Source organism: Aplidium turbinatum, chromosome 8 (assembly GCF_918807975.1).
Source record: "Aplidium turbinatum chromosome 8, kaAplTurb1.1, whole genome shotgun sequence".
Classification (NCBI taxonomy): Eukaryota; Metazoa; Chordata; class Ascidiacea; order Aplousobranchia; family Polyclinidae; genus Aplidium; species Aplidium turbinatum.
The window spans coordinates 24,619,259-24,638,711 of NC_137479.1; the positions used below are offsets into that span (position 1 = coordinate 24,619,259).

Genomic DNA, 19,453 nt, shown 5'->3' on the forward strand with positions numbered 1-19,453 from the left:
GTTTCGATAAATTGAGCTTCGAAATAATAAAAACAATCACTTTGTGTTGACATAGCAAACTGGGCAACACTAAGTTGATAAAATCAAAATTACTGCAGCTTTCGCCACACATTGGCTTTATCAGTGTAGTCTACTCTACATATTGTAGATTTCTGATGATATGTTTTAGCGGTTACAGTATTATATCGGTTAACATTTAAACAGTATTTGACCTCTTTTCTTGGTAGCATAAAGCGTTCTTTTATTATATGCCATTAGATAGCCAACCTGTTGAATTTTTGCTTTTTCCACTTCATATTCTTATCTAAACATTTTTTTAAATTTTGAAATGCAATAAATTTGATAAAGAATTTTTCTTTTACGATTTTAAGTGCCTAAGCTATCTATTTGTATTCTCATACTTTAATTTTATCATTCCATCTGGTGACGTATTTTACCGACACACTCAAAATCTTTGCATCAAAGCAAAATGATGAGAAACTAATCCAGCTAAATTTCCAAAATTCAACACAATTGAATTATGATATTCATTCGAATGGTTAAAACAACACAAAATTAGCCTAAGCGATATTTAGGTGGTCAGAGTCTGTTTATTCTCTTGCATGTCTTGTGATTGTGAGCTTAATAGTTGTGCTAAAACAGCTGTTTTAACTTCATATTTCCATCATTTCATACAGAATCATGAAAAAAAAACAACTAAAGATAAAGTCTTAAATGCCAACCATTCAAACGGTATAAAAATAAATATTCACGGCGATTTCCGTTTTGTGTCAATAGCGCTACAGTGTTGAATTGTATTGCTGAGTAGGTTAGCTACGATCACGCATAATAGAAAGGACGAAAAAGTGTTTAATTTCAAAACATGCGTACAGGAAGCGTGAGATCAGATTAAAAGTATGACAAAAGGAAGTTTACAAAAGCTCAATCCGTACAAACACGTTCTTATCCTCATCAACATGAATGTAATCTTTGTCAGTCTATCGGCTTATTTTTGAAAGTGATCTAATGCTTTTCAATGGTTTAGGCTACTTGTGTTTACCGTTTTGTTAAGTCGAAAGAACTTATTCACGGTTTCGTGTTTATGTACATCAACCTTTACTAGTCGGGTTATTGTAAACATATGCTACACATAACTAAATTTATGTTTTATTAAAGCTAAATATTGTTTTGGAAACTCTAGTTTGTAGTTCAGTTTTATTTCACTTATGCTAGCAGGCAAACGATGATGATGTTGGCGAGAAAACAAAAAGAGAAACACACTTGTTTGGATTGAGTCAAACGTGATTTCTTTGGAAGAAACGATTTGTGTGTCATTTCTGTTTCCAAGAAGGAGGCACGTAGATATTAATAAATACACCAAGATGGCTTTGAAAAATAAAATTTAAGTTTGTAGAAAAAAATCTAAGACCATGCTTGACGGAAGTGTTTTGAGAGAATATTTAAGTTACAATGAAATGATTTGCTGTATGGTAATTTTGCAATAAAGGTAAAGGTGAGTTTCATACTTGATCCAAGCATCGGCATATGAGAAGATAAGGTTCTCATTATACTAAGTCTTCGGCACTAACGGGAGTAGGGTGGCCAGTTTCTTCTTCTCGGCCGTCTCTCCTTTAGCCATTACGCCCACCTAATTTATTACACCCTGATAGAGGTGAGCAGTGCTTTTCAACAACCGGCTGCAGCCTGGAGTCGAACCAAGATTTCATGATTGCAAAGCGAGCGCCTTATCCGCTGCGCCATACCACCGCACCATTTTGCAATATGTCGTGACAAGCATTTGATATGATGAAACTTAAGCTGGTTAGCTATACTGCGGGGATAGGCACTTTGACAAAGGACAGTTTTTCTTGCAAATCAGCTGGTTTCAGTCATGCGACTCAGCACGTGATATTCTGGCCGATCTACTCGAAAGATTTTTGGTACAAAGAAAATTAAGTAAATGTATCGCCACAAGCAGCGTGGCCTAATGGGTTAAGGTTAGGGCAAGGAAATAGTCATTTCGATTTAGTGGGTTCGATTCCCACCCTCTGCTAATGTTCTTATTTCTTTTGCAACTGAACTGAGTGCAAGAAGAATCTTAATGACTGTAATCAATTGATTTTATAAGGAAAATTGTCCTACCTTTCTTAACCAATGCGCCGCGGCGCAATGGTGGTAGCTGGTTTGTACGGAAAACTGTCCTATGTTAAAGTGCCTACCATAGTGCGGGTAAGTTGTTACCACATGACTAACTATTGTTGCAAAAAAGTAAACAAAGTGCATGAACAATTTACATCCACTCGTCCTTAAAAGTATTTACCACATTTTAAGCCGTTTGGCCACAGAATAGACAAAGCCTATAAAGATGGAGGATATGGCCAGGCTATCCACATCTTTTCAACACATTCTGCGCGTCATTGGCGTAATCTGATCTCGCATTTTAAATTTTAACTTTAAGTCAATATATCTTCAAGCACACCAATCAGTCACCAAGTTTTTATGAAGTAGTGTCATTTTTATTTTTGATGTGTGTCTATGGTTTTGATCGGGAACAAAGACCAACATCAAACATTTACCACGACAACAATGATCTGTGATACGATAATATTTTACTCGTTAGAGTCAGATCCTAAAACACGAACATATGTAAACGAGTTGTTTAAAAAAGTATTCTTGTGTTGTGTGCATGATGCACAAAAGTAAGTTGCTTGTAATTAGGCTTCTTAAACTTATAAAACCATTTTATGACAATGCAAGATTCAATGGTGAGAGTAAGAGTCGTCAATTTAGCCGATGTATATTTATTTAATTTTGATTACCAGCATATGTAGCCTACTTTGCAAAAAAAAGTAAAAAAAAAACAAACAACTTCATTTTGACGTAGTTGTGGTTGTGTTGGCTTAGCAGAGCGTGCAGGATTATATAATAAAAGATTGTCAACTGTTAACAAAATTTTGTTTTAAAAGCCAATTTTTCAACTTTTTTCAAACTTTTTTCTGCTGAACAGTAGAAGGACCAAGCACGTCAATTGACGTATTCTTATTTTTAAATGCTTAGAATTCCTATTCTGTCAAACTCTATTGCTTCATGCTCTCTGAGTTTTATTTTTTCATTTGTATATACACTCTGATCGAATTTCGTGTTTTAGAGGTCAAAGGTTACCGAGAAAATTACAACACTAAGCAGAAGGATCAAGCACGTCAGTTGACGTTAGAGGCGATATAGTACGCTGATTTGTATACACTCGTCTACAATGCAGCAGTTTCTAGGTTGATTTTATTGTATTTTTTGTTTGTAACTAAATTTTGTAGGTCAGTTGAGAATGTAGGTTTGTAGCACATCGGAATACAACGGCTTTTCCATGCTTGAGTTTTAATTTAATTACTTAGTCTCATGCGTACTTGGTCCTTCTTGTGTTTTAAAATTTTATCTAAAAATCTCTCCAAGTTACAAACAATTATTCAAAGTTTGTTGCAAATAAATTCTTGGCTGAAGACGACGTCAAGGGAATTCTCAATCATGAACTTATAGAAATTCTTCAAAACTGACGTGGAGCTATTGATAGCACTTGGTATAATAGTCTGCTTGGTAAAGATAACGAAAATATACAGAGAAGCAGGCAGAACGTTATTACAGTAACTAATTAAAAACCCTGTGGTTAGTTGTTATCATTGTTAACAACTCATTTTAGTCAACTACTTGCGTTCTAGCCAATATTGACGCTGACGAGATTATTAAGTTAATAGTAAATTCGTGCACGAAAAGACTAGTAAGAAAAAAGATAAGAAATTGTAATCTAATTTTGCACCTGGTGTCTTTTTAAGGCACTTGCTTATATTAAAATGTTAATAATATTGATACAACATGATCGTTTGTGGTTAAACAGATAATTATCGAAGCTTACAGAAACAACCACTCAATGCTCAGCGTCTCAAAGATATATTGCGCCTTGCGGAAAGCAATCTTCTAATAAAACATATAAGATACTTGAAATTGAGAGTTTGCCGGAAGCGGAGCTTTGCGTCGCTTGATGTAAGCCTAATTAAACTTCCATTAAGCCTACTATTTCTGCTGCAGTAAACCTAATAGTCACTTATTTTTTCGTTCCAAATTAAGTGATGATTCTAGATTACTGCCTTCGAGCTTTATCAACTTTTTTCTCGATTGCAAATTTGAGATGGCAAACGGATTGCTTTTCGAGCTCACAGTCTTGTGCTTTGTAAAACATACTGAATTACAGGTAGCCTACGCTGTGTCTCAAAACTCTGAAGCTGTATGTTAAAATGTTACACATCCCTTTCGTTTACATTTTGTGGAGTTGCACCGAATAATTTGATTGTTGTTTCAACAGGTCCCTTCACCAAGCAAGGAAGGTTGAGTTGTTGTCGCCTGTTTTGTAGATTGGATAGTTGTTATAAATTTCGATAGATAAAAATGTTTTGATTGATAGGTGCCTTGATGAAATCAACTGATATATTCACTATGTGTTCTATAGATAGAGATCTGTTTAAAACTTGCAAGTTTATGAATTTTCATCGCTGACCATTCGATATTACGTATGTATAAGGCAAGATTAAATCTATGAAGTTATTACTTGAGAATTCATACGTTAGCAGAGCTTCAGCAGGGAATTCACTCTGTTGTAGTGCAAACAAACAAAGCCAAGCAAAACTAGCGAATTCAGAATAATTACTTTTAAACACGCGGAAACTAGATTAAGTAAACCGAAGATTTTCGATGCATTATTGTGTCGTCATCAGGAATGACAATAATGATTTATCCATTCAGAAAAAGCCGGATAATCGCATAACTAATTGTCTTTTATGCATTATTGGCACCACCTTGAAATCATCAATCAGCTCTCACACCCCCTCAGAATGGTCGAAAAGTAATAGTTAGTTTAGTTGTAGTTTAAAATGTTGTTTGGAAGCCCGTTGAACAAACAAAACTTCTTATCTGATTTTATAACTAACCCTAATGATTAGCATTCCTAGCCTACACTCCCCTGGAAATAAGTCTCGCATCGTTTAGTGGTACGTAGTCGTACACCCCTCGTTAAGAACCACTGCAATCTAATAACTCATGCAAAACAAAGCCTAAAGCTTGAAACCTTCGACTTCGACTTCAGAGATTTTTAAAATACCATATAGACGTTTTATTAGATTTTGCTAAAAGGTAATGAAGGAAACAAAACAAATAAATTATTCCCAAAAGTAATAAAAAGCGATCCTTTTTTCGCTAGTATATGATAGCTATTCCGTTGTGTTTTACTTGAGCAACAAAACATGAGAAAGCAGTTTTTATAGCCTTCTGTTCTGAAAAAATAGCGAACTACAGCTTTTTATTTATAAAAGGTAGCCTACAGCAACAAATACAGCAGAAGAACAAAAATAAAGTAACAAGTCGGATTTCATTTTTCATAAAGTTACTCCTCGAACAGACACTTGTGGTTTCACCACAGTGTGGCATTTGGAAAATATTGCCAGTTTTGCTGGTTTGGTCGCTCTTTTTGTCTCTAGCGTCACCACACGGCGGATCGGCTCATAACTTTCTCTCTCGTCACGAAGCCTTTGTGGGCGACGAAGCACATCGGTGGTATTTTTGTTTTGAGAAGAATTTTGAGATTTCCTTCCAAGTTTAATCATTAATTTAGAATATTCCTTAGAATTGAATGAAGGTAGAGAGTTGTTTGAAAAAGACTTCAGCTGTTGAAGTTGTTTTCCTGTTACAAGACAAGATTCATCATTTTCTTCAAAAGCGTCTTCTTTTTCAGGAGAGTACAATTCTTCCATAAATTTCCGCATTGAAGGTCTGTAACTTAGATTTCTATAAGTTCGCGAAAACACTGGTTGCGTGGGATGATGACGCACATCATCCAAATCTTGAAAGCTTTGTTTTTCACTTGAATCATCCACTTTCTTTTGGCTTTTCTGCGTCTGGGTTCCGTTCTTGCTAAATGGGTGTGCGTCTCTGACTGCAGCAGTTAGCATCTCTTTAACTGTTTGAGCTCGATGCGGTGAAAAACTACAAGAAGTATTCGACAACGGACTAACAACATTTGACAATGCAGACGATTGGCAGCTGCGACTTGTACCAATGGCAACCGCGAGAGCATCATCTTGTGGTTCACCAAGATCCAATTTTTGTAGTCTCGAATCAGGCGTTGGGTTGTATGGACTGATTGTTGACGAATCGAATTCTGTTGTAAAAGTATGATGTCGTGCATTCTGATGATCCAAACAAGATCTTGTCGATTGTTTTTCTTTATTACTTTCACTTGAATTTTCTGCTGCGTAAGCCTCAGGAAGCGAAAGTTCTATTACTCGGCACAAAGTCTTTTCTTTCAGGTGTAGAGCAGTGGAAAGAATTTTTTTGTCTGATGATGAGGAATAATGAAGCTTTGGCGAAACGAAATCTGTAGTTATAAAGAAAAAACTTTATTAATTTTTGTAACGTTTTTTTACGTAGTCAGCTGAAGTAGCCCAATAGGCTTACTAATTTATTTAACCATTTCAAGACAGCACCATTCATCAATAGGCTAAATACTGCAGTCATCATGAATTTCAACAAATGTAAGCTAAAGACTCAGTATGTACTTGTATTAAGTTGGGAAATGATAAATTGATAGCAATATCGATGAAACCTTAAGAAACTGATTAAAGTTCAGAAAAAAAAAGTCTATTAAGCCTAAAGTAAAATATTTTTGTTGATTCACTATACTTGAGATACCTATCCATTGGTAAGTCTAAGTTGCAACATGGTCACCTAAAGATACGGCCTGATTTGTCACATTTTGCAGAAATCTCCAGGTTTTTCCAACTTTGGGCGAACGTTTAAATAAATTTTTCTAAAAATTAGATTTTTACGCTTTCTTTATTCTTTTCCCCAGATGACGCAATAGGTTTTAACATTCTCACATGTTGAAAAACAAAGAAAATTTGATTTCGAAGATTTTAGTCAGACTGTTAATTTTCAATAACAGTCTGATTTTGCGTTTTTTAACTTACTTTTTCTCATTTGCTACTGCTTCTCCAAGGCAACAAAAAAGTTTTATGTCATAAGGAAACCGCAAAAAGTAAAAACATCTCAAAAAATGTCAGTCAAACACTAGCAGTAGCTGTAATCAAAATCTGCAAAATGTGACAAATCAGGCCGCATCTCCAGGTGGCCATGGTTGCAACTACGGAAAAGTTTTGATACACAATAGGTAAAAGCAAGGCCCATGAGAGGGGGGGTACGGAGGGTACGGCGTACCCTTGAGGGTCCAGGCATGCGTTTGTTGGGGGGCCCAAAATTGTGGTTTTATAGTTTACGCGAAAAAATGTTTGGTTTAAACCATCCTAAACGACTGATTTCAAACATAAAGTTGTTATTCTTTAGTCCTGAAGGGCCCGTAATCTAGTAAAAGGACCCAGAAAGGTAATCGAGTGCTTTGCGAGCAAATTAGAGGTCCAAAGTGGTAATTTAATGCTTTAGGTGAAAAATGTTCTGTTAAAAGCACCCTAAATTAAATCATAAAAGTTAGTTATTCTCCTGTCCGTGGGGGGGGAGGGGCATAGTGTAGCAAAAGCAGGTTTGAGAAAAACCCGGGCAAAAAGCTCGGGTGTTTTTGTTTTTTATAAACTATTTGACAAAGGTAGTTTCACGCTTATTTCACTTCAAAATCAATTTCGGAGTTAGAGCAGGAGCCGGAGAATACTTTCGAAGCAGGACCGGAGCCGGAGTCAAACAAAGTGACTTCTCTCGTTCCCCTCTGCTAGTGCTGGACATGTGGTGAATGCAAAAGTTAATGAAGAAAGATTAGGATTTGTCAGATGATTAACTTGATTATGTTTTAACAAGTTGTTATGTTTGAGCCTTGGTAGAGAGCTTGGCTTGTACCAGATACATATAACACTCAGTAACGTTAACGGATTTAACATTAGGCTAAACACATAAAAAAAACTACGTAATCCAACGGTTTCGACACCACATAGTGTCCTCTTCAGAAATAATTATAAGCTACATCTAAAAAATTACTAAATCCAACGTTTCGACACCACATAGTGTCCTCTTCAGAAATAATTATAAGCTACATCCAAGGCCTCTGAGAGAAATTTTCACTAGGGGTACAAAGAGTCACTCCGGGCCCCCTTTGTCTTGGGCAAAACGCGTGATGTTTGCGTAGGCGTATTGCACATCATACAACCATAGGCGTAGCCAGGGGGGCGAAAGGGGCCATGGCCCCCCAAATTTTCAAAGTTTGGATTCCGAAGTTGAACCCTTTGTTGAAAATATAATATAATTTGTATAAATTTATATTGTTTTTCAAGACATCTGGCTATTAACACCCTCCAGGAATTGTTTTAGACACACAGAAAGACACCAATGAGTTTTGCAAATCGTAAATCGCGCAAAGTTTACGCGATTTACGCTTCTTTTAACTAATCTGTGGAAGCAACTTCAGGACCGCTTACTCTGTTGGTTTTTTTTGTAGTTTTTGTGTAGCTAAGTTTTTTTGTGTTCTCTAATTTTAGCCGCAATTTTTGCCCGTTTGTGTGTAACAGCTACCTTTAATAAGTTAATAGCTGTTTATCTGTCTATAAGTTTCATACAAATATTCCCTAAAAGTGTTTCGAGAAAGCGCTATAATCCATTATTTGAGTGTAATTTTGCAAAAATTTTCCCATCAGCTTTATTGCTTCTCTTTCTTAACCCACCAGGAAACGCCACTGCAGATGTCTTAAATTAAACACTTTGTCGTTCTCTTCAATTCATCAAATATTTGGCCCCTCCCAAATTTTTTTTCTGGCTACGCCACTGCATACAACATTTTACTGTAGAATTGGACATACGTGCGCAATAATAGTATCAGGCGGCAAAAAAACTATTATTTAGTGTTGTGCATATCATGTGATCTGTCCCTCGCCAATAATAATAATCATGCTTTTATTTGCGCCCATTGCGATGACATACAGTACACTGCGATCAAGGATTCGATACAACAGACGACAGGAAGCAGCGAAGTGACATATAGTCTTCCAGTCAGCTGCTCCCCTTACTTTGGCTTGCCATTAAGTGTCTTTGCCGAAACACAGCCGCGTGCTCTGGAGCCGTGTCGAACCCACGTCCTTTCGAACGTCGCGCAGACGTTCTCACCACTCGACTACGCAGCCGACAATTTGTGTATCCTGCATTGAATTCATGTGTCAGTTGTTAATGGTGCTGTTGAGAGGTGTCACTTGTACAGCTTTAATATAAAGTTTTCAAATTTATTTATTTCTCTTAAATGTAGCCTATAAATAATTATTTTTGATGAGGACACTATGTGGTGTCGAAAACGTTGGATTTAGTAGTTTTTTTTTCTTGTTTGTTTAATAAAAAATGTTAAATCCTTTAACGTTACTGAGCGTTACATGAACCTGGTACAAGCCAAGCTCTCTACCAAGGCTCAAACATAACAACTTGTTGCACGATTTCGAGTAATGGGTAGTACCAAATTTAAGTCATAAGTAGAGTAGACAATCGGAAACAAACATTGCCTTCGGCTGCAGCGTGGGTCAGGTGTGCGTCGGAAGTAGGGACAGTAGAATATCGGGATGCGCAACTACATCCGCTTTTGGCTTATCCGCAACACTAGAAGGGTTACGATTTTTTCTGATTTACAAAATAATGTACATTTTATAGGTTATATAAGAAGAATGAAGTTGGTTTTAAAGTAATTTAAGGTTTTTAGTTGAAAACAAGCGAGCAACAAAGCGTGAAAAAATGTCAAATTGGCAATTGACCCTTCTAATGTTGGCGGAATAACGGAGTTGCGCGTCCCGGTATCTACCGTGACTAGTCGGAAGGCGCACACCGATGCAAAGCGCTCAAATCCGCTTTCCCGCAATGCAGGATAAAGATATGAAAAACAAACAAAACAAACCAACACAATCAAATTAATCATCTAACCAATGACCTTGCTTCATGAGCTTTTGCATTACCACATGCCTAGCAGAGGTGAACGAAGTCACTTTCTTTTGACTCCGACTCCTGCTTCAACTCCGAAGTTTATTTGAAGTGAAATAAGCGTGAACCTACCTTTTTCAAATAAAACACAAAACACCCGAGCTTTTCTCAAAACTGCTTTTGCTACACTATACCTCCCCCTCCAGACAGGAAAATAACCTACTTTCATCATTTAATTTAGGGTGCTTTTAACAGAACATTTTTGCACGTAAAGCATGAAATCACCACTCTGGGTTCTTAATTTGCTCGCAATGCACTCAATTACCTTTCCGGGTCCTTTTGCTACATTACGGGCCCCCCAGGACTAAAGAATATAACAACTTTTATGCTTGAATTTAGTCGTTTAGGATGGTTTTAACCAAACATTTTTGCGTGTAAACTATGAAATCACAATTTCGGGCCCTCCAACAAACACAGGCCAGGGCCCTCAAGGGTACGCCGTACCCTCCGTACCCCCCTCTAATAGGCCTTGGCTACATCTAAGAAATAAAAAAATGAATTAAAAAATTTTACATTAAAGATGTATTGTAGGCCTACAAGCGACACCTCTCAACAGCACCATCCACAACTGACACACGAATTTAATGCAGGATACACAAATTGGCAAGGGACAGATCACATGATATGCACAACACAAAATAATAGTTTTATTACAGCCTGACACTATTATTGCGCACAGGTGTCCAATTCTGCAGTAAAATGTTGTGTGGTGTGCAATACGCTTAAGCAAACATCACACTTTTTGCCCAAGACAAAGGGGGCCCGGTGAGAGGGGGGGCCGGAATGACTCTTCGTACCCCTAGTGAAAATTTCTCTCAGAGGCCCTGGGTAAAAGGTAAAGGTCCCATGCTCAGTTACTGAGCTTTGGAGAATGAGAAGATAATATTTTCATCATACTCGATCTTCGGCATTAAGATGAGTTGGCTAGGGTGGCCAGTTTCTTTCTCTCGGGTGCCTTCCTTCAGAAACTATATACCTACAGTGGCGTAGCCAGGAAAATTTTTGGGGGTGGCCAAATATTTGATGAATTGAAGAGAACGACAAAGTGTTTAATTTGAGCCATCGCCACCTGATGTGCAGTGGTGTATCCTGGTGGGTTGAGCAAGGAAAGCAATAAAGCTGGTGGGGGTTAGAGCGTGCCGAAGGCACGCGTATTCTAGGGGGGTCCGGGGGCATGCTCCCCTGGAAAATTTTTGCAAAATTACACTCAAATAATGGATTAATAGCGCTTTCTGAAAACACTTTTAAGGTAATATTTGTATGAAATTTATTAGCAGATAAACAGCTATTAACTTATTAAAGGTAGAAACTTACACACGAACGGGCAAAAACTTGTTAACTTACACACGAACGGGCAAAAACTGCGGCTAAAATTAGAGAACACCAAAAACTCAGCTACACAAAAACTCAATAACTACAAAAAACCCAACAGAGTAAGCCATTCTGAAATTGCTTTTACAAATTAGTTAAAAGAAACGTAAATCGCGTAAATTTTGCGCGATTTACGATTTGCAAAATTTATTGGTGTCTTTCTGTGTGTCTAAAACAAGTCCTTGGGGGTGTTAATAGCCAGATGTCTTGGAAAACGTTATAAATTTCTACAAATTTTATTATATTTTCAACAAAGGAATCAACTTTGGAATCTAAACTTGGAAAATTTGGGGGGGCCATGGCCCCTTTCGCCCCCCCCCTGGCTACGCCTATGTATGCCTACCCAATTTATTACACCGTTGATAGAGGTGAGCGGTGTTTTCTAAAACCAGCTCAAGCCAAGAGTTGAATCAGGTTCGCATTATTGGAAAGCGAGCGCCTTATCCCGCAGCACCCTGTCACCGCCACGTACAGTAAGGCAGCTTAAAAACTTTATATATTTCGACATGCTTAATGAAAGCATAAGATTAGTCGTTGCAAAAATAAAAACATGCTCAGTTTAAAAATCAAAATACCTGTTTTGTCTTTGGCATGTCTAGTTTCGCATCTAGTAGCTGCAAGCCTGGCCAGTTCTTGCATTCCCAGACCAGACACTGTCTGCAGTGGAAAATTGTTTGAATCGGGGAGTCGGACTTGCTTTCTCAAAGGAGAAAGATTGAGATTATTTCTTCTATTTCTTGCGTCTGGACTCGCTAATTCATTATCTCTTGTCGAGCTGGAGGATGAACCAGGCGTTGACTCAGAATCAGATTCGTCGTGCTCAGAATTTTCGGTTTGATGTCTAATGATATAAAATCAGTTATTAATAAACCATACCAAAAGCAAACAAATAAATTAAGCTGAATTTTCGGTTTGATGTCCAGTGATATAAAATCAGTTACTAAGAAACCATACCAAAAGCAAACAAATAAATTAAGCTTTACTAAACCATTAGCATTGCCACAATGCCACAATCAAAATTAGAAAACTAAAATACAACCATATCCTGCTTGAAAGGAAATTGCTTCTTGCATTGTTTCCACGTAGATGGGCCGAAACAAGAGGTGTAATGAGGACGAGGACATCAAACGAAACATTAGGCTACAACAAGCTACAGCAGGCCCACTTAACAGCCTAGTAGGCTAATTCTCTTGAAAACTAATATGCCTGCTATGGTTATTATAAGAAAAATGTGAACACTATAATATAAACGACGACCTTTTAGAGTACATGTTTAAAAGTGAGACAAAAAAAGTTTGTCTCACTTTTATACATGTACTCTAAAAGGTCGTCGTTTATATTATAGTGTTCACATTTTTCTTAAATTTTTGATGCTTTTGTATCTGCTTTACGCGGATCCCCGATTGACTTTACGTTGATACGGGTTTAAAGTAATCGCCCCCTTTTTTTAAATAATGGTTATAATAACCTACATTTTGTGGATTAGCCGACAGTAAGCCTTGCAAATGCTTAAGGATGTCACTTACATAACTGCTGCATCTTTAACAGGCGGAAGAGTGGTTTTCTTGGTTGAAGTCAAAAGCCTACATAAAAAAATTAAGATAGTAAAGTGATTCGCATAATAAACCGTCACCAAGCTAATATTGTGAAACGAAGTATGAATACCTGATTCTTTGCATTTGTTTGGAAACGCCCAGGCTATCGTAAACTTTATCAATTTCTTCAGGTCCGTATGCGCCGTGGCAAGAGCAGTCTCTATGACCGGCAGCCACCGCACTTCTCAGATCCCTATATTCTCGCATGTACTGCCCAATGTCAGAATGATACTCGAAATTAGTTGCTGAAAAAAATAACAATGCCCATTTCCTCAACTGTGTAGGTAGGCGTTGCAACGTAGCTTGCGATATTGAGTTTCAAAATCATATACTCATACTTGTAGAGCAGTGGTTCCCAACCGGGGTGCCGCGGCACCCTGGGGTGCCAATTGCAATGCTCAAGGGTGCCGCGAGATATTGCAATAGTGTGGCCCATTCTTTATTTTAACTTTAACTCGTTAAGTGCGGAATTTATTTATTTCTAATCGAGTTTCAGTGCGTATTAAGTTTCGCGCCTCGTAGTTATTCCCGGCTCCTTTCTAGAGGGTCGCTTAGTGGGGAAGCCGCTGGGCTGGCGGTAAACCTTCGTTTTCTCGCCCAGGAAAAACAGCGTGAAAGAGATTTTGACTCGTTGCTTTTCTTTCCCTGAAAACGTTTGAAAGGCATCATTATTGCCAGGCTTCATGATTTTATTGGCGCACAAAGTCAAATTGCAGATGGATTATTGGATTGTGTGACCCAGCACGATTATAAAATTGCACGATTGTTTGCGAACCATTGTAAACCGATGGTTGGGTCAAGGTCAATTGAAGGATTTGTATCGTTAGCAAACAGGCAAACTAGTGATATTACAACAATACACTGTTTTCTTCATCGCGAAGTTCTTGTCGGAAAAACATTAGGTTCAGACCTAAAAAGTGTTAAACAAAGTTGTCAAAATGGTCAACTACATCAAAAATAGACCACTTAAATCACGTCTATTTGCCAAGCTTTGTAAGGAAATGCGAGAAAACTATGCTAATCTTCTGTTAGGCTACATACCGTCCGAAGTAAGATGGTTGTCGCGAGGAAAAGCATTGTCACGAGTAGGCTATATATGAGTTTCTCAGCATTCGAGTGTAGCAAGAACTAGTGGTGCGGTGCTGATGAGCCCAGCCTCATGGGCGAAACACGTGTCTATCGCTGAGTTCTTGCTACACTCGACTGCAGAGAAACACATGTTTTTGGGAAAATCTTGATGGTTAGGGTGGAGGCTACACCGGTATGATTAGCGAAACACAGTGCTCGCTGTTCTATATAGTGAGCAGTCAGGTAGTGCCGACGCCAGAAAATCGCTCCTTCTCAACTAGGCTAGCCTATGTGAGTTGAAGGATGCAATGCTCTCTTTTTTCAGCCTTGAAAAGCAAGAGGAATTTTGTGAATTGCTTTGCGATTACAATGGGGTCTCCAAATTAGCGTATTTAGTAAATAGCTTCGACCATTTAAATAACGTGAATGTGAAAATGCAGGACAAAAATGAAACTCTCTTAACTTCAACCGATAAAATGAAACCACTGAGAGAACAACTGCAAATGTGGTCCTTAAAAGTGGAAAACGAAAACTTTGACATGCTTTCACATTTCTCTGAAATGAAGAACAAAGAAGTTCTCATTAATAACTCAGCACCTAAAATCATTGGAAGAAAAAATTTAGAAATACTTCCCCTGCTTGTCCACGGAAAATTACGCATTGGTGAGATATCCACTTTTACTGGACTCTCGTATTGTTTTGAATCTTAAAGAAGAAGAATTAATTGATATTCGTAACGATCGAAGTTTTAAGCTTATGCACAAGCAGATACCTCTCGACGAGTTCTGGATAAAAATTCAAATGAATATCCTTGTGTTGAAAAGAAAGCTATTGTGCCTTTTCTGCAGTTTTCCGCGTGATACCTATGTGAGAGTGGATTTTCCGTATAAACGAACATAAAAACTAAAAAACGAGAACGACTGCTTATAGTCGAGGAAGAAATGCGGGTGGCTTTATCGAATAGAGCCCCCAGATATTAAGGGACTTTCTGCAAGAAGTCAAGCCCAAATTTCACACTGACTTTTGAATAAATAGCCTACATTTATTTACGCGCGCTATTAGGCCTATTTGAAATACAGAAACCTCATAAAATTGATACAGTTTTGCCAGGGTGCCGCAAACTATTTATCTCTTTGATAGGGTGCCGCAAGGTCAAAAAGGTTGGGAACCACTGTTGTAGAGGCTCTTGATGCAGGGCCGGTTACCGAGATTGGCAGAGTAAAAAGTTTTCCGATTGTTGAAGTGTTGTTGCGGGGAATTATTCCATTCACATCAATTTTTGATTGTAAAATTACCACACTTCCTTTATAGCCACAGACCACTGTTGCTGACAAATAAAAGATTACGCGTAACGCAAAGCAGAAGGACAATGTTGCATAACATTGTCAGTCACTGTGGCCAGAGCTGTAAATTTAGTCTCGTTGTTATTCCAATTCAAGTTTGATGTATAGCCTCGAGAGTAAAGAATACATAGGCTACGATTATGAGGTACAAGTCCCTCTTTTCGCTAAAGACAATAGGGCGGGTCTACATGAGCCTGGATCACTGAAGTAGCCTAACCACTAATGCAAGCAATAAGGTAACCAGAGATATTTTAACTTCGTAAAATAACCTATAACATTTGCTCACCAAGCTGCTTTGTATCTCCTTCAGTACAATTTGAAAAGTTCATAGGAAAGTTTACAGCTTTTCCAAATATCCTTTTGTCCTTTCTCTTTTGATCTTTGGTATTGGTTTTTAGGCTTTTTCCTTGACGATTAGAGAATTTTAACGACAACTTTCGCTGCTGTTTCAGATCTGATTCGTCTTCCCATGGTGTAAGTGGACTATTAAACCAAAGATTATCTGATGATCGTCTAGCTTTTGAAAAACTTGAGCGAGAGGACTTTTTCACGTTTCCAGCGGTAAGAAGCTGATGCAAAGGATTGGGAGTTGACTGAGAACTTATTACCTCGCTCGGTGACATTGCTTTAAAAAAATCAAGTAGGCTAATAATTTAATTATAGCCCAGTAGTTCTTATCCTTTGTAGTGTTGTTATTCCTGAGAAGGACATAATGGATTAAAGTTTATTATACTTTTTTAAAAATAACAAAATACACCTTGCAATCAATTAATAATAAAACAATACAAAGTGCTGGCGTCATAAATAACAGTTTACGTTGAAATACCAATTAAAAAGCATAATTCGTCCGAAGGCAGCTATAATGTTTTTGTTATGGTGGTCAAACTTAGGCAGAGTGGTAGATAGGCAGCATGTCATATGGCTGTCACTACCAAGCTTATTTCGATATGTCAAACGCCATTGCCGAAAATCATATTTCACTACAATAAGCTAAAAAAAAGCTATAATACGTTCATCTTTTTCTAAAAAGGATTATGCAGTATAGTCATTCTGAAGCCAAATCAAAAGTGTTTAGCTTTTTCCCTTACAAAGACGATATTAACATTGGTATCTCAGTTTAATAAACTGTATTTTTGCTTTTATGCCTTTATCATCAGTAGGCTACAGCTTTGATTCAAATTGTCTTGCTTCAGTACAGGCCCTTATATTGCAGGTCTATTCCATAGATTTAACGTGAGTAGTGCATTATTATTCAGTTACGTGTTCTACCAATAATGCTCTATCTTTAACTCTCCCATGAGCTACAACTAGTTTAGCATCATGAGCCTATGTTTCTGTTTCATGTGAAAACACAACCTTTCAAGTTAATTCTTTGATCTACAAACTTCTTAAAATGAAGTATCTTTGAAAGTATCTTTTATATTTCGTTGACGCGGATGTTGCTATGCGTATTGTCATATTTGGACTATATCGCACTAAGCCATTGTTATTCTATGGCCTGGGTCGCCAAAGGTTTTTACGGTCGTTGAAAACTGTAATTTAAGTATGATTGAGGACATACGATAGTTTATAAACACAATTGAGCTCTTGAATTAACTCTCTACGCTTGAATACTATGATTGTCAGTTGTCACCGGGCATTAGTTTTGTCTGCACGATTTTGTCGTTATTTTTTACCGAGGACTTTCTTTTTGTAACATATTCTACCATTAAAGGGTCTAGTTTTCTGTCTGTTAAGTTTATGCTAAAAAATTGCAATCAAAGAAACATAATATGACAATTTATCGATAGATGGAAATGGGTGGGAACTACCCTGTGAAGTATGTAATCAATGAACAGCAAACAGCGAAGTTTAGTATTCTACGTTGAGCAACGTTGCCTTAACGTTAAAATGGTGCGTTTATAAGCTGGAGAGTGCTTTAAATTTTGTAGGGGTTTTCAAGCATATAATAAAACACTTAAATCAAAAACATATATTCTTTACCAACCTACGCAATACACAGACAAGTAAAATTTTCTCTAAATAATCAAGGGGCGGCCTCATTCTTGCATCAAACATAGTAAAATGATTAGAACTTTGCAACACACTTTAAAAATTTCATGTATTAATGGATATGCTTTGGATATGTTTGCCGATCTAACTGGTGTGAAGAGGCGTTGTTTGCCAGTGGTGAGCGGAGAGTAATTTTTGAGACTCCTGTTCCACTCCAACTCTATGAAACCAGACTCCACTCCAATCCGGCTTAGAAAAATTTCAATATTTTAGATTCCGAATCCACTCTACTCCAAACTCAAATCTGAGTTTATGAGATACCAACCAATGCAAAAACACAACATAGCTGAGGAGTGCAAAAATTTTTGTCAACTTTAGTAGCAAAAACAAAGATTTTAATGGGGAACAATTATAAGCAATAAGCATTGCCTCTAGGTCGAAAATTATGGGGATAGTTTTATTTTTTCTTCTACAAACAGAACTATATTTGTACGATACGCAGGTAGCCTACACTGTTTGTTGCATTGAGTAACAAGTCTTATAATAACTTCGAATGAGTGTATATTTTGACCATAGTTCTTATGTCAAAGCGATTCAGCATTAAATTATCTTTCTACTGAGGTATAAAAGATCAATTTTAGACGATTTCGAATTTTTGGCCTATGGGACCTGCTGCCATTATGGAAAAATGGCCAAAACTCACTATTCCCAAAGGGGAATCATGGGGCTTTTTTTTGGTGACTCCACATCACCAATAGAATCACCTGGCAAAATTTCAGCTTAATATTATTTTTTTCCGGGTTTGACCATATTTTTACGTTCAGCGACTGGACTATTGATGCAGCTAAAATGCAAAGTTGTTGAACCAAACTCCGAATCCACTCCATTCCATGTTCATCTCTATTGCATGGAAAGCCGAAACCATAGGAAGTTAAATTTCAATTTTTTGATAGAACAAACTTATTGCGATAATTTTTTCATTAGATTTGGTTCTTTAAACTTCCTTCGTACAAAGCTCCTTACTTTAATTCTTAACTAAACTTTCTCTTTCGTTTAACTTAACAAATTGATACAGCAAGTACGCAGCCTACATATAAGTTTATAACGTTCGAACGAAGTAAAACGACTCTGATGCGGATGAGGAAACTTAGTCTACTTATGGACTCAGTGATCCCTTCTTTCTCTTTTTTTTTTATAGTTTTGGGAGTTAGCCCAATGCTTATCTCTCACAGTCAACAAGTTTTCTTGTTTTTACGTTGTTTTAGTGTCTAGCAATGTTGAACAAAAAGATAATGGATGACAGATGCATGGACTTTGAGCGGATGGTGCGCTGCAAAATATTGTTGGCACAGCTTAATTTAAAGAAAACTACAAAATACTAAATTGATGAATACACTAAGACAAGAGCAACTGTTGTTTTTGCAGTAGACTAGCAACCGGTGTTTGTTTTAAGACTAGACTAAACCATCATGATTCTGTGTTGGATTCCATTCAAAATACAAGCTTAGTGGTTTTTCTTTCAAATTAAGCAACTGTCACTGTAGCGGTAAACCAGTCTTGCATGTTTCGCGGAAACAGACAAGTTCTTTGCTATACCGCTACACGAAATGACAGACGTAAGGAGTGGAACATTCAACATTGTGGTAGGCTAAGTCAGCAATCCACGGTCTGATAACTGATGTTTTTCTTGCGAAAAAAAAAATCTTAAAATAGACGATTTTTGAAAAGTTAATTCTGTTCGCTTCGCAAACTTGAAAAAGCTGTGAGCCACTGACACAGACTCGGTCACTGTGGTTGACCGTGTAACGAATGAGTTTTTTTAGGGTAAACTCTTGTTCCTTAGAAGAAAACTACCTTTTCTTCAATAATAAGCTAATTTTGCAAGTAGGCTATTTTCTTTCTTTGGATATTTTTCGAGAGTGTGATCTTTTAGCTGTGTTTATTTTTTCGAGGCCCGAGAATTCTATTGGTACCGGATCAAAATTCACCCCCCATTCCCAACCAACATTGCTTGGTGTTGTTGTTTCTTCGGTCGCAAAGCCGACTGTTTGTTGGGGTACCAAAGCGAAATGACAATAAACGACAAAACATATTGTAACTTATCACCTTGGTGTA

The 19,453-nt window shown here is 37.4% G+C and overlaps 1 protein-coding gene across 1 annotated transcript; it reads right to left on the reverse strand.

Annotated features, from left to right (window-relative positions):
- Window positions 1–5,136: 5,136 nt before the first annotated feature.
- Window positions 5,137–16,035, reverse strand: LOC145775813 (uncharacterized). The gene is made up of 5 exons (XM_082587185.1): window positions 15,633–16,035; window positions 13,006–13,180; window positions 12,867–12,923; window positions 11,916–12,181; window positions 5,137–6,394 (listed from the first exon to the last, which is right to left on the reverse strand). The coding sequence occupies exons 1-5, from the start codon at window positions 15,967–15,969 to the stop codon at window positions 5,397–5,399; spliced, it is 1,833 nt and encodes a 610-aa protein (XP_082443311.1). The 5' UTR covers window positions 15,970–16,035; the 3' UTR covers window positions 5,137–5,396.
- Window positions 16,036–19,453: the final 3,418 nt, after the last annotated feature.